Genomic DNA, 21,068 nt, shown 5'->3' with positions numbered 1-21,068 from the left:
CTTGGAACGGAAGACTCGGCCACAGCTCTAAAGAGAAGTGTGGGAAGAGCCTCCGGGAGCATAAACCGGCTCGGCTCCAGCTGCGGCCTCCATCTCCGGCTCCGGCCGAGATTGTCCCCATGTGCCTCTCCCCACGCCCCCCACCCCAATAGATTTGTCAGGGAGTGTGGTTTAGTCAATTCAAGCCATTGATTTTTCCCCTTCCTAGAAGAAAGGCTGGCGAGACCAATGCTGTGCCTGACTCATTCACATGGGCTGGCCTGCCTGGGCCGGGGGCATGGGGAAAAAGGCCAGGGGACCAAATAAAGCTTGCCGGCACAGCCAGGGTTAATCTCCCTGACTCCACCCCAAGAGTGTGAGCAGTGGACTCTGCGCGGAACCTGAATTCTCCAGCCTGGCAGAGGTACAAGCACTGTGCAGCAGGGTGGGTCGGGTCCCAGCTGAGGTGGAGCCGAGGGGTAAACTCCAGCCGCTTTGCTTGCCAGTGGGGTTGGTGCTGGGGGGGCTGGGGAAGGGTGTGCGGGTGGGGGGCTGGGCTCTGCATATAAAGGAAGCGCTCCCCGGACCGACTACCACTTCTGTGGCACCATGATCTCCGCTGGGGACGGGGAACAGCCGGGGTCTTCGAGGCTCCCTTCATGCCCCCTTCCCCGCAGCGCTGCGTGACGGCTGGAGCCGCGCCGGGGATGCTGTGAGCCCTGCGTTTGCAAGAGGCGCTTTCTCCCTCCGCTGCCCTTGCTCGGGCTGCGTCCGGCAGGAGGCTCGCCCGCCGCCTGGATGGTCTGATTCCTTTCCGGCACTCCATTCCTCCTGCCCAGATGCAGCGGAGACTTTGCATGCTGCTGTTATTCATCAACTCTGTGGAAATGCTCCGGCAGGACAGACGGAGGAAACAAGGTACGGGGCGCACTGCGGTTTGCCTTCCTTGCTCGGCAGCGGCGGGGAAAGCTGCTCCCGGAGAGGGCAGCCGGGCCGCCGAGCGAGCCGGAGGGGCAAAATAATCATCGGCTGCCAACTTTATTGCCCCAGGATACGGGAGGCATGAAAGGGGGCATTTTAGCTGGAGCGGGGCCAGATGGTTTGTTTCTAGGGGTCGCGGCACTGACCAAGGCAAAACGAGAGGCCAGGGTTAATTCGCGGCAGCCGACACAAACTTTGCTGTTTGATCCCTGCCGCCGGGGCACCTCTCATCTTTCGCTCGCTCTCGTCTGTCCAGCGGGGCGAGTATTTGCCTCCTGCCGCGGTGCTGCAGGGCTAGCTCAGCCAGTGGATGTAAAACCGGGAAGAGGCAAAGCACAGTGTGCGTGTGACATGCTCTTATCGACTGTCTCGCGTTGGGGAAGGGAGATGGATCACGTAGCTGGACTGTCCCTTGGAAAGCGGGTCCAGGAAGGCCAGGAGTTTGAGACTATCCAGACCGGGCTGGGTTTCAGTTCTGTGGCATAGCAAGAGCTGGGAAGCAATGCCTATCTTACGGGAGCCCAGAGGAGTGGGTGAACCATAGCCAAGCACTGAAATCTTGTGTGCAGAATATTGGCTACCCCGTTGTTTAGGCGCCGCTATTCTGCTGGGGTGGGGAAGTTGAGGCAGTCGGGGCCAAGGCTTCTACACATACCAGAGTATCCCGAAATAGTTTTCCCGCGTCCTCAAAGCAAGCCTGTTATTTCGAGTTTGCTATTCTGACGTCCCTGTAACCCTCGTTCCATGAAGAGTGCTTTATTTCGAAATTTGGTGCGGTGTAGACAGCACCAAACGAGGCAATACGCTATTTCGAAATAGCATCGAAATAAGAGATGCCGTGTGTGTCGCTCACTTACTTTCCAGTTACGGTGCAGTGTAGACACACCTCAAGTCAACTGCAGTTCTTTGAGAGTGTGTCTACACTGCGCCCAGAGTGCAAAATAAGCTGCGCAATTTAGGCTACACAAATTGCATCGCTTATTTCGAGTCGCTTTCGAAATAGCTGATTTTGTCATTTGGCGCAGTCTACACAGTGCCAAATTTCAAAATAACGCGCTATTCCAAAACGTCTCTTACTCCTCATGGAACGTGGTTTACAGGAACGTCGGAATAGCGAGCCCGTTATATTTCAGGTGTGCCGTTAAGATGCGGGATAGCTATTTTAGGACACCTCCAGTATCCCAAAATAGCTCCACAGTGCAGCCGTAGCCTGAGGGAAGTTCTACTTTGGTGAACTCCTCTAATTTCTTCTGCCTTTAACATCTGCATTTTCACATTCAAAGCTATGCCTGGGACATATCCAGGCCACTTAATTAGCCCCATTAACATGGGTCCTACCATTGACAGGTACTTCTGCTGCTGTTCTATAGATCTCTTGGTTTTTGTTATTTCCTCTCCAACACATCTGAGGAAGTGGGCTTTGCCCACAAAAGTTCCCGACTCTGTATAGTTTGGTTAGTCTCTAAGGACGACTCGTTTTTAAAGTTACAGACTAACCCAGCCACCCCTCTGAGACTCCTCTATTCCGTACAGTTTCCTGGGATTCACTGGGCCAAAGAGGTGTTTGCAACGTGGCTTTGGGGGGCCGCGAGCAGCCTGCGATCCGAAGGCTCTGGCTTTGCTCTTTCCAGCTGTTCTTGCTGATCCCCCAGGAAAGAACCAACTTGCTCAGCCAGACCATGTGTGCTGTTGCTCTCAGGCTGGGGGAGGGGGCTGGCCTCCTTAACCCTCTCCTTTGGGCCTCCCCTGGACAGCTGTGATGGCAGCCAGAGCCAACGCCCAGCGCGGGATGACGAGGAAAGGAAGGCGGTCAGACCCATCCGCCTGCCTTCTCAGCCAGCAGGGCTACCTTAGAGCTTGCCCTGTGCCCGGAGCAGCTCACGGTCACAGTCAGAATCTGCTGGAGAAGTGGCCAGAGTTAAGGGGAAAAGGGTTACTCAGCTCTTGCACATGGGGGTCAAATCACTTTTCTCTGTTTCCATTCCACGCTTTCATAAGGGGCGGGGAGTTGACAGGCAGGCGTGTATTATGGGCTGTGCGAGATGTGTCCCTCGCCAAGCTCTAGGGCCACACACGGCACGTGCCAACCTGCGCTGGAGCCACGGGCCAATGTTCCTGATGTTCTGTGGGCTCAAGATGTGGGGCCAGACCCCCAGCTGTTGTAAATTCGCAGGGGTCCATGGAAGTCCAGGGGGTTGTGCTGATTTACATCAGGTGAGAATGTGGCCCATCGGCTCAGTGGTGTAGATAAACAATCCTAAGAAAATCAGAACGGCCAGACTGGGTCCGACCAAAGGTCCCTCTAGCCCAGTGTCCTGTCTGCCCATGGTGGCCAATGCCAAGTGCCCCAAGGGGGGTGAACAGAACAGGGAATCAACCAGTGATCCCTCCCCTGTTACCCCTGGCAAACAGAAGGTGGGGACATCATTCCTGCCCGTCCTTGCTAATAAGCATCGATGGACCTAACCTCCATGAATTTCTCTAGCTCTTTTTTGGACCCTGTTAAAATCCTGGTCTTCACAACATACTCTGGCAAGGAGTTCCACAGGTTGGCTCTGTACTGTGTGAAGAAATACTTCCTTTTGTTTGTCTGAAACCTGCTACCCATTCATTTCAGTTGGGGACCCCTAGTTCTGATGTTATGGGAACAAATAAATAACTTGTCCTTATTCACTTTCTCCATGCTGGTCATGATTTTATAGACCTCTATCATATCCCCTCTGAGTCAGCTTTTCTAAGCTGAACAGTTCCAGTCTTTTTAATCTCTCTTCCGATGACACCTGTTCCAAAACCCTCACTGTTTTTGTTGCCCTTTTCTGAACCATTCCCAGTGCCAAGCTATCTTGAGGTCTCTGCTTTCGTCCTAGCGTGGGCCCATAGAGATCCTGGATTCTGCTCTACCCTCATGCTTCCCAATTGCTATTTTCTTTCCCCCCTTTGGCTAGTGTGGCAGGAAGCGCATCCAGAGAGCCAGGCGTTACCTTTGGGAGTGTGTCTGGCAGCAGAGACAAACCAGATGCCAAATTTTTCCTCAGAGAGCAGAGGTGAGGCAGGCAAGCATATCTCTGGTCACGGGGGGCTCGTGAGAAGCCAGCCCGGGAAGAGAATCTACTTTAATCAAGCGCAGTTGCTGTGAATTTGCAGTAACCGTCAGAAATTCTATGGCAAAACTGCATAGAAAACAGGCAAAACTGGGGCTAGAATCTGGCTCATTGTCAGAGATTGTGGAAGGGTGGACTCCTGGGTTCTGTTCCTGATTCTGCCACTGATTACCTGTTTGACTGGAGGCATGTCACTTATCCCCCTCTAGGCCTGATTCAGATTTCACTTGAATGGCGGGCGGAAGGGGGGTAAATCAAGACTTACTCTCTAGATGTGAACGGAGCTGTGGTCAGGCCAAGCCCCATGGTGCTCAAAGCCGTCCTTTAGCAAACACAAGTGCCTGGGCGCCAGCGAACTTGAGAACGAGAAAGACCCGAGACAGGGAACCATTTTGGAATGGAAGAAACGTTTTCACACAACCCTTGATGGTGCCAATGTCTGTGATTGCTCCTGGGCCCAGGGTCCCCCTTACGGTCTCGGGGATCTGGCATGCAAGCAGTTCTCCGGGACTGTCCGCGCGGGAGATTTCCACCTTCACAGCCCCTCATTGAATGATCGCTCCAGCCAGGAGCTGGGCAGGGGTCCAGCAAAGGGCATTTGGGGCACACCCCAACGGGAATAGCCTGGAGGACAAGGAGCGTTCTCCACCCATGATGCCCACTTCCTCCTGGAGGGCTATGTCGACCTGGCCTTCAAGCTGCCACGGGTCCCAGATAGGGTCCTTCGGGTTCAAGTCCCTCGCGGGATGCTTCACAGCGGTCGGGATGAATGGTTCCGTGGGCATAAACTCAGCCCCACGGAGGTTCTGAGGGCCAGCTGCCCATGACTAGAGCAGCAGGGCTATGGAAGGCCAGGCTAGAAGGCTTTCGACAGGGTGGTGTGGCATGGGCGGCATGGACCCACCCCTCACCTAACACCTGGCCAGAACACTCAGCCTCCAGCACTGGGGTCCGTGAAAAGACAGCCATTGAGCTCAGCTGGCTTTGGAGCAGGCTTCCCCTGTGCACCCCAGATGTGACCCGCAGACGCCTAGACTTTAAGGGCAGAAGGGGCCGTGCTGATCACCTGGTCTGAGCTCCGGTGCCTCGCAGGCCCCAGAACCTCTTCCACCCACTCCTGTGATAGACCCTCCCCTCCGAGCTACTGACAGCCTCACAGCCTGGTCTAAAGGCTCCACGTTACTGAGTTTACACCCCTGCGAGTATCCTGTGCCCCGGGCTGGATGGAGGAAGGCAAAAAAACCTCCAGGGTTTCTGCCAATCGAAGCCAGGAGGAATTCCTTCCTGACTCCAAACCTGGTGATCAGATAGACCCTGAGCACGTGGGCAAGACCCATCCACCAGACACAAGGGACAGATTCTCGGTAGGAACGCCGAGCCTGCCCCAGCTAGTGTCCCATCACTGGCTCCTGGCCAGCCTTGCTGCTCGCTGCCACAGATCCGTGGTGTGTCGCTGCAGGCAGCCTCGTCACCCCACGCCCGTAAAGGAAGCAAGCTCCGTTTCCAAGCCTGGTAGCTTTTCTGGCCCCACGGCTCGCCTGGGAAGGCTGTTCCAGACTCTCCGCTGATGGCCAAGGCTGATCCTGCCCATTCACAAGACCCACAGCCACATCAGGCACCACACAACTTGGGGCACCAAATTTCATCATGCCCTAGGCAGCCGCATGCTGCACATGGGCTCCAGCTGCCCCGTTCCCCCCCCCCCATACCACCCTCCCAGCTCAGCACTGGTCTGGCTGCCCCAGCCACCTCCCAGCCACCGGCTCCTGGCTCAGCTCCCAGCCCCCACTCACCGGGTGGTGAGGGGCTCTCATGGGCTGGAGAACTCGGATGGAGCAGGGGCAGGTGCCTCCACCCTGTGCCTCCCTCCCAGCCTGCTCCAGCTTGCCAGCTCCCCCGGACCCAAAGGACCAGACCACAGGTTCTGCCCCGTGTGCAGAGCGGCCATTCCCCCCTGGGGGCAGCGGGGCTGGGCTGCAGAGGGCACCAGCCTTGGCAGGGGTGGCCCAGCTGATGGCAGACGGATAAAGGTTTTTTCCATCCCTCCTCCTGTGGTCCCTGAAGTTTGGAAAGCGAGTGATCAGCCCAGGGCAGCTCTTGCTCCGCTGGGTCATTGGCTCCCTCCGCTGGACAGTCACTGAGCTCCCTCCCGTTTTCCTTGCTTCGGGGCTCTTGCGGGACAGGTCCCCCGTAGCCCAGAGCAGAGCAGGACTGGCGCAGCAGTGAGGCCTTGGCTGCTGGGCGTTCCCACTTAGCCCGCAGAGCCGGTGGGAACAGGCCAGCCCCAGTGACGGGGCTACGGGGATCTGGTCCAGAGAGAGACTCTTAGGCTTGTCTGAAGGGCACGTTAGCCAGCGACCCGTCTCTGCTCTCCCAGGCAGATCGTGTACCGAATAGGGCCCTGCTCCAGCAAAACATGCCCGCGCCTGCTTCGCGGCCGGCTGGCCTGCCAGTAGCCTCGCTGAAGCACCGAAGAGCTGTGCTGGATCGGGGCCCGAATCCCCAACACGCTCCCGGTCTCCAAGTCACTCAGTGACCAGAGGCCTCCGGGCTGCCACAGGATTCCGAGGCCTGACTGGAGCTCTGGCCCAGCTGCGAGATGTGGATCGGACTCCAGGCGTCACCCGACCCAGGGCCTGAGGGATTTGGGGCAGGGAGCAGCCCACTGGGACTTGCCAACTCCCTGCCCGGCTCAGGAGTGCGCGTCGGGCAGGTAGAGTTGCCAGGTGGATTGGGATCGTCTCTAATAAGACCCTTAAGGTTCTGTGTTTTGCCGGGGGGGGGGGGGGGGGGTCAGGAGCCGCTGACCCACAAAAAAATCAGTCGGGGGCTGCACACACGTGAGAAGCAAAAAACCAAAAAACCCGTCACTGACGTGGCCCCTGACTGGGAAGCAGAAAGACTCTCCCCATGTTCCCTTCACACACCAGGGCCTACGAGGGGCCCGGCCTAGTAGATTTTGTGTGCTCCAGCCCTGCCAGGGGATGGAGCATCCGTGGGGGTTCCCCAATGCTGGGGGGAGCCCTGAGCCTCGGGGGCCGGATTCAGGCAAGCCGGGGGCCACACACGCACACACTGCAGGCCGAGGAGCGGCGTGCACCATCAAAATCCACACTTCAAATAACGCTTCTAATTCCAATCCCTCTGTTTGGCGTCAGTCATAGAACCATAGAGCTGGAAGAGCCCTCAGGAGTCATCAAGTCCAGCCCCCTGCCCAAGGCAGGACCAGTCCCATACGCCGTCCATACGCCCCTCTCCCCTCATCTCCAGAACTTCGTCCTGTCTCCGGTGCCTCGCGCGCTGGGCGTTTCTCGTCCTAAGGCCTCTCGGGGCCGGATTCCCAGGCATGGTGCCTGGGCGGGTGCGTACATCCCCCTCCCGCCTCGGGACTTGGAAAGGACAGTTCCAGCCTTGGCGTCTCACTTGTTCTCCCTCTCTCCCTTCAAGTGCCCAGCGTTGGCTGCTTCATCCTTTTCCCTTGCCCAGATATTTACACGCCCTCGCCTCAGCTCTGCTGCTTGGGAGGAAATGGATCCTGACATGGTTCGGGGGGAGGGAGGGGGGACTATGTGAAACCCACCCCTCGCCGAGGGGGTCTCTGAGCCAGGCCTGCCCAAAACTTCCCACTTCCTCAGACCACGCACCAGTGTGGGGTCTGTGGGGCCGAATCGGGTAGCCGGTGTAAATCAGGAGTAACGCCACTGAAATCAGCAGAGTTCCATTGGGGCAAATGAGGCCAAGATCAGCACTAACATTGTCTTGTCCGTTACGTGTCTTTAATGGGCAAGACCAAACTTGCCAAGCAGAACGGGCTGGTGCCCAAAAGGCAGAGGGCTCGCAAACAGCCTGTGTGTGAGGGGAGATCTGGGGGGGGGGAGTGTTAATCCCAGGGCCATCCTTACCCAGACACAGAATATGCAGCTGCACAGGGCACCTGAAAATCTGGCGCATCGCTGGGTCTTAATGCCCACCCACCCGCCTCTTCCTGCCCCTGTCCCTCGGCTTCCTCCGGAGAGGAAAAGCCTGGCAGAGCTATTAACAGAACATCCGACCTGTGAAGGAGCCATTCCCGTGGTCATGAAGCCTTTTCCCAGGGCTGTACGGTCCCTTTCTGAGTGGGCTGTTGGTCGACAGGGCCGGAGTTTAACATTCGTTTTAAAACTCTTTCATGAGCGTGTGGCTGGAGATTGTAAAATCACAGCTCTGAAAGGCGTCATCTCCTCTCCCCCTCCTCCTGGGCTGCCAGGGGGCTCCAGTTTAATAGCACTACGTAGGACATTTTCACAGAAGAGGCCACTAATTTCTACACTGTGAGTTAGGGGTGTGATTCCCCTCCCCTGCGCCTCGTCACTTTCACCGAGCCGATAGCAGGGGGTAACATCGTGGAGCGGGGGCATGGCTGAGCCGGGCCAAGCACAAACTCACTGGGCTCAGGTCGGTTTCTACAGCTGAGCCCTGCCTCCCTGATGCTATCCCCACTGCGGGTACGCTGCCATTTGTGCTTATGCTAGTCCGATGAGTGCGAGGCTGAGCGTGTGTACACGCGGAACAGGGCATAGCCCGGCATGCCTGTCTTCTCGCATGAATGCCTCTGCTCGGTTCAGCTCTCTTCTCCTTGCACTTCCTTCCTGGGCTCTTTCTCCATTCTACCAGTTAACAGGCTAGATATCCCCTTAACTCTGCCCCATTAGGGTAGAACTCAACCTAAGCCCCCTTGACCTCAGTCAGGCCCGCTTTGGGGAAACTAATTGGATTTATAGTGAGACATGCTGCTTTGACTTCTGGTTCTTAGCACCCTGGCGCACGGCCCCAAGCTCGTAGTGTGCACATAACCTGCTTCTGTCGATCTCTTCCCAAGCCAGGCCGGACACTCCAAACTTCTTTCCGCTGCTCTGCTTCCATCTCCCAAAGAAACTGTGCAAGGCTCATGCCAGAAAATATCCTCACACCCTGAAAGAGCAAAAGGCCCTTGTAAATCCTTTGGCATGTCAGCAGGGCTGGGACTCAGGACACCTTGGTGTCTCCAGCTCCGGGGCTGCCTGGCTGGCTCGTGCTGGAGGAGCCGGGAGCCGGACGCCTGGCGATTTTCCTGCGGGCGTGAGAAATGCTCTGACGGGTCCTGACTTCTCTGGGCCAGCCCCTTGCCTCCACCGGAGCCCAGTGCAGGGGGCTGGCTGCTGGCCGTGCTGAGACTGGCGGGACCCAGTGGGGCAGGGAAGGGCCCCTCTCCCCTGCCCCGGCCTCCCTCTTCCTGGCTGCATGAAGCACAGAGCCAGGTGGCGGGGTGCTGCACTGGAGAGTCCCCCTGCCGGTCCGCCGGGGTTCCTCGAGGTTAGCCAGGCCCCAGGGCTAACCTCTCCATCCCAGCCCTGTGCATTCTTGGTCGGCTTCAGAGAGCGTCAGTGTCCACAAAGGGTTCAAGGGAGCGCAAGGCTCCGGGGTGAATTTCCCCGTCAATGCAGCCGCTTTTAACTCACTGTGCTGAACTGGGGAAGAGTCTCCAATTCGTACAGGCCCCCCCGGCCTCTCTTGTCTGAACCCCTAGCCCCACCCTGTTCTCCCAGGTCGACGGCGAGCAGCCAGCCCCCGAGAGCCCGCAGCACCAGCCAGCCCGGGCCGGGCGGACGGAGACTCTTTCTGAAGGGGCCTCGCAGGGCGGTGGGTGACACGCCGGAAAGGGGTGGGTCTCCTGGGAAGAGGTGGCGGCAGCTCTGTGGGAGGGGGCCGCAGTGGGGGGGCTCATTCCTTGAGATGCCCAAGCCCGGCACTTCCGGCTGGTCTGTTACGCCTCTAGCCTCTTCTGGGCACGGGCTGGGGGCTCCCTTGCGGCTGGACAGTCGCTCGCTGGGAAGAGCAGGATTAACAAAGAGCACAACCCCACCTCGCCCCCACCCCCTTCTGCTTTCCTGATGCCCTGCCCACCGGCCAGGGCCTCTCCTTGTCATATTCGGAACTGCTGGGGGGCTGGGGGACCTGCGTTAGCCCCCCCCCCCCCCCGTCACGCCCTGCGCTACGGGCCTGATCCACTGCATGGGAGACTTTCCCCTCCTCTCGGTGCCGTCTGGATGTGGCCCCCCACGAAGACAGACCAGGGCAGGACCCCCCTAGGCTGCCCTTGCTGCTGTGGCGCCGCTGCCGGGGGTGGAAATCTGAACCCGCCGCTGCCCAGGGAACGAGGAACGGCTCCGTAACGCCAGCTGGCTGCGGGCCCGGATGTTCCAAAGGGCGGTCGCACCCTGGGGGGGGCAGTGAGGCTGGGGAGGGAAGCACCGGAGGGGGAGGGCGGTCCTGGCGCCTGCACCCTGGCGGAGGATGCCAGCGGCGATGGAGATCGGCGCCAGGGTAACGGGCCCCAGCTGCCTGGCCCAGCTGGAGTGCGCAGCTGCCCTAAGGTCTGGCGCTGGTTCCAGCCCTGAAGGAGGATTCAAGAACTGGGCTTACAGACCACTGGGAAACCTGGATCAAAGCCCACCCTTGGGGGACACAGCCCCTGCCTTGCCCAGACGCCTCCCCGGCTCTCCAGGCTCTCCGGGATGTTACACCACAGCAGGCTGGTCCCACAGAGCAGGATCCTCTCCTGGGAGACTTAGGGGACATTTTGGACCACCCCTCTACCCCCCGCCCGGTGTTAGTGCACGGGCAAGGCACACCCACAATTTGGGCTCGATACTGTGCCCCTTGCACAGTGCTGGGGACCCCTAACGTACAATGCCAGGCAGCAGGCAGATAGAATCAGTGTCACGTTTGGGTCTCGCTTATGAAACTAGCAGGCAGATCAATGTCTTGGCGTTGATAACACACGTGGCCTTTCACGCTTCCCTTCCGGCATGTCTACACCACGCAGAAGATTGATGCTGCTACGGTCGATCTTCCGGGGTTTGATTTAGCAGGTCTAGTATAGACCTGCTAAATCAAATTCAGAGGGTGCCCCGGTCAGCGTCGGTACTCCTGCTCCTCACGAGGAGTAAGGGGAGCCAACAGGAGTGTTTGCTCCTGTTGCCACGTGGTGGGACGGCGCGGAAATGCAATTTAAGATACATTGACTCCAGCTCCATACTTAATGTAGCTGGGGTTGCGTATCTTAAGTCGACCTGCTGCAGCATAGACCGGCCCTTCTAGGCAGAAAAGAATCGAAGGGTGATCCCGCTTATCCTGGGATACCAGGCGCAGCTCTTCAGAAACCATCAGAGCCCTGCCAGTGGACAAGAAAATCAGAGCCCAACTGTTTGCATTTTCACAGGTCTTAACCTTAGAATCATAGAATCATAGAATCATAGAGCTGGAACGTTCTCGGAGATTCTTGTCAAATGACATCCCAGGCCTGCGGAGAAGAGCCCCCCTGTTTACTGATTCCTCACGTGGTCCTCTTACCGCACTTTCACAATCCATTTAATTGGCTTTAAACTCTATTTTGCCAGTAGACCGGGACCTATCACGGCCGTGGGCCATGCCATTTTTAAAGATGCCAGTGACCTTTTTACGGGTCTTTATGCTACAAAAAAATTTGTGCACGGTCCGCACACTCTGTTGCAGTTTTATGTAGGTAACCATTCGCAAACGCATGCCTCTGCAGTGCGGTTTAAGTGTCAGGTGCAATGAAAGTGCACAGAGAATCAAGGGTCTGGTCTAAACTTCTTTGAAGGGAGCAAGAAGACTCCTAACAGGCGTTGGATCAAACCCCAGGGCTGCGTCTAGACTGGCATGATTTTGCGGAAATACTTTTAACGGAAAAGCTTTTCCGTTAAAAGCATTTCCGCAAAAGAGCATCTAGATTGGCAAGTGCCTTTGTGCAAAAGATTTGCTTTTGCGCAAAAGCATCTGTGCCCAGCATAGACGCGGTTTTGCGCAAGAAAGCTCCGGCGGCCATTTTCGCCATCGGGGCTTTCTTACACGAAAAATTCCTGTCCCTGTCTACACTGGCCCTCTTGTGCAAGAACACTTGTGCAAGAGGGCTTTTTCCTGAGTGGGAGCGTCAGAGTTCTTGTGCAAGAACACTGCCAATCTTACATTAGATCGTCAGTGCTCTTGTGCAAATTCAAGCAGCCAGTGCAGACAGGCGGCAAGTTTTTGCCAGTCTAGACGCACCCCAGATGTATTAATCTGTAGAGTCCCCTAGATCCTGGGATTTTAATGGTGTCCATTTAATGTTCATTTGGATTTGGCTCTGTGAAAAACCCAGCTGAATGCAATAAGCTCCATTCCAGAGTGAGCTTGGAGACACACCAGCGACTCTGGCGAGGTTACTGCAGAACATAAGAGTTCATTAAAAAGCCTTAACTGTCTCGCCCTTTCTATGAGCAAATGCCCCCCCCCCACTTTCTCCGTGTGACCGGACCCAGCCAGAGGCTGGGCTAGCTGTTTTGGTGCGGTGCATTTACAAAGTAGGGGTGCATTTTTGTATCTGCAGCTGGCCTCCCTTTTAATGTGGTTGAATGGTCTCATAGCCAGGCGGCTAGGCAGAACCAGCCAGTGACTCTGGGATCCTGGCTTGGGACTGTGGCTGGAACATGAGTAGTTGGGACCGTTAGTGTCCTAAGAAGCCAGGCAGAGCTGAGCCAGGCGGCAGGTTTTCGCACCCACATTTCACTGCACTCACAAATAGGGACACCCCCGTTTTGCATGCGTGTGTCAGGCAGCCGGGTGGCCAGAGAGCACCTTGTGCGTGTAAGCACCTTGTGGGGACCGGCCTGTGGCAGATGGAGGCACGGTCTCTTCTGACACCCCACAAAGTTACATGAGCTAGAGGGGAGCCGCAAAGGCCGAGGCAGGGGCTGTCAAGGACCAGTCCGCGTTGCTGTATGAGGCTGCTAAACTCGAGGCAGGCTGGGCAGAAAGTCTGAGAGCCGGCCGAGGCATGATGCAAAAACCAAACCGCTTGGATCTCACTCCGGGGTGCGTGTGAGTCCATGCTGAGCAGGAGAAAAAGTTTTGGGACCCGGGTGGAAATCAGCCTCCCTCTGCTTGTGATATGAAAACATAAGGACGGCCAGGCTGGGTGAGACCTAAGGTCCATCTAGCCCAGTGTCCTGTCTGCCCACAGTGGCCAATGCCAGGTGCCCCAGAGGGAATCACCCAGTGATCCCTCCCCTCTCACTCACTGACAAACAGAGGCTGGGGACACCGTTCCTACCCATCCTGGCTAATGAGTATGGATGGACCTAACCTTCATGAATGTATCTAGCTCTTTTTTGAACCCTGTTAAAGTCCTGGTCTTCACCACATCCTCTGGCGAGGAGTTCCACAGGTTGACCATGCACTGCATGAAGAAAAACTTCCTTTTGTTTGTCTGAAACCTGCTGCCTATTCATTTCATGTGGTGACCCCTAGGTCTTACGCTATGGGAACAAGGAAATAATTTTTCCTTATTCACTTTCTCCACACCGGTCATGACTTTTTAGCCCTCTACCCTATCCCCCCGAGTCTCCTCTTTTTTAAGCTGAAAAGTTCCAGTCTTTGCAATCTCCCTTCACATGGGACCCGTTCCAAACTCCTCAACGTTTCTATTGCCCTTTTCTGATCCCGGAACTTATTTCATGGGCCGTATTTCTCTTCTAGCAGCTCCAGACTCTCTCCTATTCACATCAACCTCCTTGCCTGGCAGGTGCCAGGACCCAGGCTAAAGCAAACCTCAGCCCCAGTGCCTCTAAGGCTTCTCCCCTTCCAGCCCCCTCCTTTTTAACACGCTCTGATGCCACCTGCTCCTAGCGTTTCCCCCAAGGTGCTATATCGGAAAGAGAGTCAGAACACCTGGGTTCTTTTCCTGGCCCTTTTTTGTGGCGTGACATTGGGGTTATATGATTTAGCATCTCAGTACCTCGGCTTCTCTCTACCTTGGGTGCAATGCCACCTAGCTCCACAGGGTGTGCTCAGCGGTCTCCAACCCATCGATCGGGACCCACCGGTCAATCGCAGTGTCTCCAACAGTCGATCTCTGGGTTCCTGCTAAGCTGTGCGGCTACACACACAACATTCTCCTTGTTCGCAGAGCTGTGTGGCCGCACTCACCACCACTTACTTTCCTGCTGGAACAGAAGGTGAGTGGTGGTGGTGGAGGCCTGGTGGGCTCTGGCCTGGCCACATTGTGGTGGCAGGCACCTGCTCCCCTTTGCTCTGGCTTGATTTCACATGCTCGAAAGGTCATCAAGTCCAGTCCCCTGCCCTCCTGGCAGGACCAAGCACCCTCTAGATCATGCCTGACGGGCGCCTGTCCAACCTGCTCTTCAATGTCTCCAGTGATGGAGATTCCACAACCCCCCAGGCAATTTATTCCAGTGTTTAACTATCCCGACAGGCAGGAAGTTTTTCTTATTCCACGAGGAGTAATGGTAGTTCGAATTAGGATCTCTAATTCAAACTACCTACTCTGTGCCGCGTGTAGCCGTGGGCACAGAGTTCAGACTAAGGGGGATTTAAAAATGACAGCGCCCGGGAACATGCAAATGAAGCCCGGGATATTTAAATCCCAGGCTTCATTTGCAACTCCGGTTGCCCTCATTTGCCTACCTAGCTCGAACTAACGAGCTAGTGTAGACATACCCTCTGTTAGTCTATAAGGTGTCACAGGACTCCTCGTCGCTTCTGCAGATTCAGACTAACACGCCTACCCCTCTGATATTCTCGTGTCTTGCTCACAACACCCCTGTTAATACATCCCAGAAGGATATTTGTTTCTTTTTGCAACAGCATCACACGCTTGACTCATATTTAGATTCCTTTCTGCAGGACTCCTTCCTAGATAGTCGCTTCCCATTCTATATGGCTGTGTCTAGACTGCATCCCTTTTCCGAAAGATCCCTTATTCCTCTTAAAATAAGGAATAAGGGATCTTATGGAAAAGGCTTTATTTTCCGAAAGATCCCCATCTAGACTGGCGCTTTTTTCCGGCAAAGCTCTGAGCCGGAAAAAAGTGGCAGCCATGTTTATGCAAATGAAGCGGGAGGATTTTAAATCACCACTTCATTTGCAATTGCGATGTGTCTAATTTGCATCCCTTTTCTGGAAAAGGGATGCAGTCTAGACACAGCCTATGAGTGCAATGGATTGTTCCTCCCTGTGTGGAGCTCTTTGCATTGGCATGTGCTTAAATCCCTCTGAAATGTCAAATGAATCATGGACTTACATGCTTTGCAGAATTAGGGCCTTAGTCCCTACTTAACTAGCACTCCTATCAAGTGCCGAACTCACGCAACTCCTGTGGAATTTGGCCTGCCTCCAGGCTAGGCAAGAATTGCAAGGGCTGGCCCATGCGGTACATTTCAGTTGGTATTTACTTCCCTTTGCCACATGCAATGTCCTGAAAAATCTTCCCTTCGGATTCCTGCCTGGCTAATTTGCTGGGCCTGGATTTATGGAGCTTTATGTACCCCACCCGCACAGGCAGCTCCGGGTTCATTAGCATCCGTGTGGTGCTTGGGGTGAATGGTGTAGGGGAAATGCCGAGGGGGTTGTAGTGCTGGCCACTGGAAGCCAACAGGAATGTTGGAAAGACAAAAGGTGAAATTCACGTCATGCGATTTCGCGCAGTCACGACAGGCCAACAGCTGTTGGGAGCCTAAGAGCCATGAGCCCGTCGCTTCCATGGCACCCGCCCAAACTCCGGCCAGTGGCTCCAAAAGCCACGCAGCCCGTGTGAAATCAGGGGGCGTCCTCGTTCCCACCCCGCAATCCGGACAGCGGACAGCCTGGGCTGAACCCGCCACAGAGGGGGTGCAGATGGGGGCTGGGCTTCTTCCCAGCTGTGGCCAGGAGTCCTGTAGCAAAGCTGGCTAGAAGGCCGGGCCCAGCGGGTAGTGATCAACAGCTCGATGGCAGGCTGGTGGTCGGTTTCTAGCGGAGTGCCCCAAGGTTGAGTTCTGGGACCGGTTTTGTTCAACCTCTTTATTAATGACCTGGATGAGAGGATGGATTGCACCCTCAGCAAGTTTGCGGATGACACTAAGCTAGGGGGAGAGGTAGATACACCGGAGGGCAGGGATAGGGTCCAGAGTGACTTAGGCAAATTGGAGGATTGGGCCACAAGAAATCTGATGAGGTTCAACAAGGACAAGTGTAGAGTCCTGCCCTTGGGACGGAAGAATCCCAAGCACAGTTACAGGCTGGGGACTGAATGGCTAAGCAGCAGTTCTGCAGAAAAGGACCTGGGGGTTACAGTGGATGAGAAGCTGGAGATGAGTCAACAGGGCGCCCTTGTAGCCAAGAAGGCGAATGGCATATTAGGTTGCATTAAGAGGAGCATGGCCAGTCGATCCAGAGATGTCATTATTCCTCTTTACTCGGCTCTGGTGAGGCCACATCTGGAGTATCATGTCCAGTTCTGGGCCCCCAATTACAGGAAGGATGTGGATGCATTGGAGAGGGTCCAGCGGAGGCAACCAAAATGATTAGGGGGCTGGAGCATATGACCTACGAGGAGACGCTGAGGGACTTGGGTCTGTTTAGTCTGCAGAAGCGAAGAGTGAGGGGGGATTTGAGAGCAGCCTTCAACTTCCTGAAGGGGGGTCCAAAGAGGATGGAGAGAGGCTGTTCTCAGTGGGGGCAGGTGGCAGAACAAGGAGCAATGGGCTCAAGTTGTGGTGGGAGAGGCCCAGGTTGGCTATTAGGAAAAACTATTTCACTAGGAAGGTGGGGAAGCGCTGGGCTGGGTTCCCTAGGGGAGTAGTGGAGTCTCCATCCCTAGAGGTGTTTAAGTCTCGGCTTGACAAAGCCCTGGCCGGGTTGATTTAGTCGGGATTGGTCCTGCCTAGAGCAGGGGGCTGGACTTGACCTTCTGAGGTCTCTTCCAGCTCTATGGTTCTATGATGCTAAAGGGCGCAGGAGGGGCCGCTGGCTGGGCTGGGGGCGCACCAGCCCTCCGGAGCAAGTCTACCTGCAGGAGGCAGTGGGGCTGGAACCCCCTTTCCCCGGGGTTCTGTCTGCAGCGTCCCATCGCCAGGGCGAACGCACGCAGGCCGCACGCCAGTGCCCAGGTGCAGAGCTGGGAACAGGGGGCAGAGGCGTGAGAGCCTTAAAGGGGTGGAGCGGAGGCCAGTGCTGGGAAGGGAGGGGGGAAGTGTGAGTGGGGAAGCCCAGCTGAGAGCTCCCACCTGGGTGTAGCCTGCATGGGGGGGGCTGAGAAGCGGTTCAACCCCCTCCTGGCCTGCTGCAGGGATTCTTGCACCTTCCTCTGCCACAACTGAATGAGGCATGGCTGGTGCCCCAGCGGGGCTCCCGCGAAGCTGAGTGCATGGGCAGCCACCCAGAAGAGAGTCAAATGCTGCCCCGCTGATTAGCAGAGCGCTCATGCCCGGCAGCAGGTGTTTCTGCGGGTGGTGCACATTCCCACATGCCTTGGTGCACAGAACAAAATGTATTCTACACATTGATGGGAAATTACAGGAGGCATTGCTCAGCACTGAACGTGCTCACAAGAGCTCTCTGCTTTCACCTGGGTCCAATTCCAACTGGCTGGCCTGTGGGTTCAAAAACCCCACCCAGAGCTGCACAGCAGCTCCCCGGGACTGTGTCTGGGACGCTCAGCCCTTAAAGGCACAGCCCCTAACATCACACATCATGGGCAGACACCGGGGAGATGGGCGCAGTGGAGAGCCCTAAGCTAACTCCTCCTGGGTCCCACTGGGTGCTGCATTTGGTGCCTTTCAGCCCAGCCTTGGGCGATGGGCGTTACGTAGGACAAAAAGCTTGGTGTTGTTTGTTCCTTCCTTTTTCCCTCCCCCTGCTCCTAGCTCCTTCGAATGCACCAGCTGATGGCCACAGCCAGGGCCCCAAATGGGCACCTGAAAATCTGGGGCACCGCTGGGTCTTAATGCCCGCCTCTTCCTATCCCTGGTCTGTGCCTCAGTGTCCTCCGGAGAGGAGCTAGTCCATGTACAAGGGAAAAGCCTGCCAGAGCAACCAGCTGGACCTGGGAAAGAGCCATTCCCGGGGGCATGATGCTGTTTTACAGGCATTTGCCAACCCCAGGTCTATCATAAGAACATAAGAACGGCCGTACTGGGTCAGACCAAAGGTCCATCTGGCCCAGTAGCCTGCCTGCCCACAATGGCCAGCACCAGGTGCCCCAGAGAGGGTGGACCGAAGACAATGACCAAGCGATTTGTCTCCTGCCATCCCTCTCCAGCCTCTGACAAACAGAGGCCAGGGACACCATTTTATCCCCTGGCTAATAGCCTTTTATGGACCTAACCTCCATGAAATTATCTAGCTTCTCTTTAAACTCTGTTATAGTCCTAGCCTTCACAGCCTCCTCTGGCAAGGAGTTCCACAGGTTGACAACACGCTGTGTGAAGAAGAACTTTCTTTTATTAGTTTTAAACCTGCTCCCCATTAACTTCATTTGGTGTCCTCTAGTTCTTCTATTTAGGGAACTAATAAATAACTTTTCTTTATCGGCCCTCTCCACACCACTCATGATTTTATAGACCTCTATCCTATCCCCCCTCAGGCTCCTCTTTTCTAAACTTTTCTATCCTGCCCCTTTCGGAATTTACTGTGTTAAGCTCCAGAAGTTTACAATTCCTTTTAAAACTATGTCATTACTGTGTGTCTGGAGATGATCAAATCGCAGCTCTACAGAATACATTGCCTCCCACCTACCTCCCGGCTGCCATGGGGCCGAGGGGCACCTGTTTAGTAGCCCTGCGTAGGGCTCACAACTCCTAAGGGCGGCTCTGGCCACAACCTTTCTGCTCATTTTTCTCTTGCAGCGAGCGCTGCCTTGTTTGAGAATTGCACAGGCTGCGTCATGTGCTCGGAGGATAACGGCTGCGTCGCCTGCCAGCAGCGCCTCTTCCTGCTGATCTGGAGGGACGGGATCCGCCAGTACGGGGCGTGCGTGCACGCCTGCCCACCCGGGTACTTCGGGGTGCGAGGCCAGGAGGTCAACAGATGCACAAGTACGTCGCCCTGCCACGAGCCGCCGCCCTCCCCCGCCGGGCCCCACGAGCCAACGCGCTGGCCCTTCGGCGCGCAGGGGAGTCCGGATTCCCCTTCTTCCTCCCCTGCCTCCTCAGTCAGCTTGACAGTGCATGGGGAGCAGGGCAGCCTAGTGGTCAGAGCGCTAGGTTCTAGTTCTTGCTCCGCCATTGCTCTGCTGTGTGATGGGGGGCGGGGGAGGAGCTACCTCACCTTTCTGCATCACTGCAAGGGGGAGGGATTCAGCATTGCCAAGCGGGTGTACACTGGAGGGAGCCCTGCTCTGCCGTCCCTACCGCGTCTCTCCCCTTGTTCCCTGCAGAGTGCCGCTCGCCGAGCTGCGAGAGCTGCTTCAGCAAAGATTTCTGCATGAAGTGCAAAGAGACGTTTTACCTGCACAAAGGGAAGTGCCTGGGCACGTGCCCACCGAACACCACGGCCCGGCCCAGCACCCGGGAATGCCAGGGTAAGGCTGGGCATTGTCCGCTGCTTCTCCCTTGGGGAGCACCTCACCAGCTCCCCCGGCTTTCCCGCACCTGTGCTGATTCCTGAGCAATTCCCCACGGGCCCGGCACCCCCCAGCCACAAATCCAGGTGTTCTGTCCAGAGCCACATTTCTGCCAGCCTTGCCCATGCTCAGGGCATTCCAATGGCTGGTCACGAGCCCGCTGCAAAGCCCATTGGCACCCCAGGCAAGACCCTACGGGCATAAGTGAGCTTTGGGGAAGTGTCCCAGGCACACCAGGGTGACCGGGGAGGGTATGTTTTCCCAAAGCCCCGGGCTGTGGACTCTGCAAGTCTGAATGCACCATTACTCTTGGGGGAGAGGGGATGTTGTTCTGTGCCAAACCATTACAAATTCTGTGCCGAGAAATTAAGAATTCTGGGCCAAAAAAAAATAAAAATTCTGCACCAAAAGAATGAAAAGTTCTGTGCCAAACCATTACAAATTCTGCACCCCAAAAATTAAGAATTCCGGGCCAAAAAATTCAAAGTTCTGCACCAAGAAATTAAGAATTCTGGGCCAAAAAAATTAAAAATTCTGTACCAAAAGAATGAAAAGTTCCGCGCCAAAACATTACAAATTCTGCACCCAAAATTAAGAATGCTGGGCCAAACATTTAAGAATTCTGCACCACAAGAATTAAAAATTCTGCACCAAAAAAAGAAGACTTCTTTGCCAAACAAATAAGAATGCTACTCCATAAAACTTAAGAATTCCGTACACAAAAAATTACAATTCTGCCCCCAAACATTAAAAATTCGACGCCCGAAAAACAAAACATTCTGTGCACAATATCTTAGCAGTCTGCACAATGCTGCGTATTTTATGTGTCAAACCAGGCTGGTTTCAATGATTTTGGTCATTTATTGAAACTCCAAGGCAATGGGTGCAGAGCGGGGGAGGGGCACCCTGGAGAACATCCCCAACCCCCTTGTCGAGCAGTAATGGAGCCAAGACCCTTTATTTCACGTTACTCGAGAACAAATCTATGCAGCCAGGTGTGCGGTGTGACAGCAGAGGGAATGGACCAGCAAGTGAGGGTTGGGGGCCCTCAGGTTATACCGGCTACTGGCCATCCCTGGACAGGTCTGTAGCGAACAGGTGAGGGAGCACATCTGGAGAGGAATTTTTTCAGTCTAAATTCAGTTGAGTTCTAATCACCAAAGCACCGTAGGCGTGTCCAGGGCCACACTGTCCTTTACACCACTCCGGCTACGTAAAGGAGCTTTAAACAGGCTTCCCTCGAATTTTTCCCCACCCTGAGCAGAATGAATTTTCTCTCTGGGGTGGGGACGTGTGACACAGAGGGGGTGTGAGACACGTCACCTTCCTATTGGTGCACAGAACAACATTCGTGTGGCGGGGGTGGGGCCAAAGGGTTCTGAGTGTGGGAGGGGGCTCTGGGTTGGGGCAGAGGGTTGGGGTGCAGAAGTTTGAAGGCTCCGGCTGGGGGTGCAGGCTCTGGATTGGAGCTGGGGTTGAGGGGCTCAGGGCTGGGATAGAGGATTGGCGGGGGGGGGGGCAGGTCTGGGGTGGAGCTAAGCAGGAAGGGTTTGGGGTGCAGGCAAGGGCTCCAGGTTTGGGGACGGGCT

The 21,068-nt window shown here is 55.8% G+C and overlaps 1 protein-coding gene across 1 annotated transcript in view; it reads left to right on the top strand.

Annotated features, from left to right (window-relative positions):
- The first annotated feature begins 518 nt into the window (after positions 1-518).
- RSPO4 (R-spondin 4) overlaps positions 519-21,068 on the top strand; it is a 30,888-nt gene continuing 10,338 nt past the window's right edge. The window contains exons 1-3 of the mRNA XM_075900895.1: positions 519-897; positions 18,764-18,952; positions 19,294-19,437. Of these exons, the coding sequence (XP_075757010.1) occupies positions 819-897; positions 18,764-18,952; positions 19,294-19,437 (412 nt within the window). The 5' untranslated portion in view covers positions 519-818. The remainder of the gene's footprint in view (positions 898-18,763; positions 18,953-19,293; positions 19,438-21,068) is intronic.

The sequence above is a fragment of the Pelodiscus sinensis genome, chromosome 18 (genome assembly GCF_049634645.1).
Source record: "Pelodiscus sinensis isolate JC-2024 chromosome 18, ASM4963464v1, whole genome shotgun sequence".
NCBI lineage: Eukaryota > Metazoa > Chordata > Testudines > Trionychidae > Pelodiscus > Pelodiscus sinensis.
Note: the sequence above shows the minus strand (reverse complement) of the source record. Positions and strands in the feature narration are given on the sequence as shown.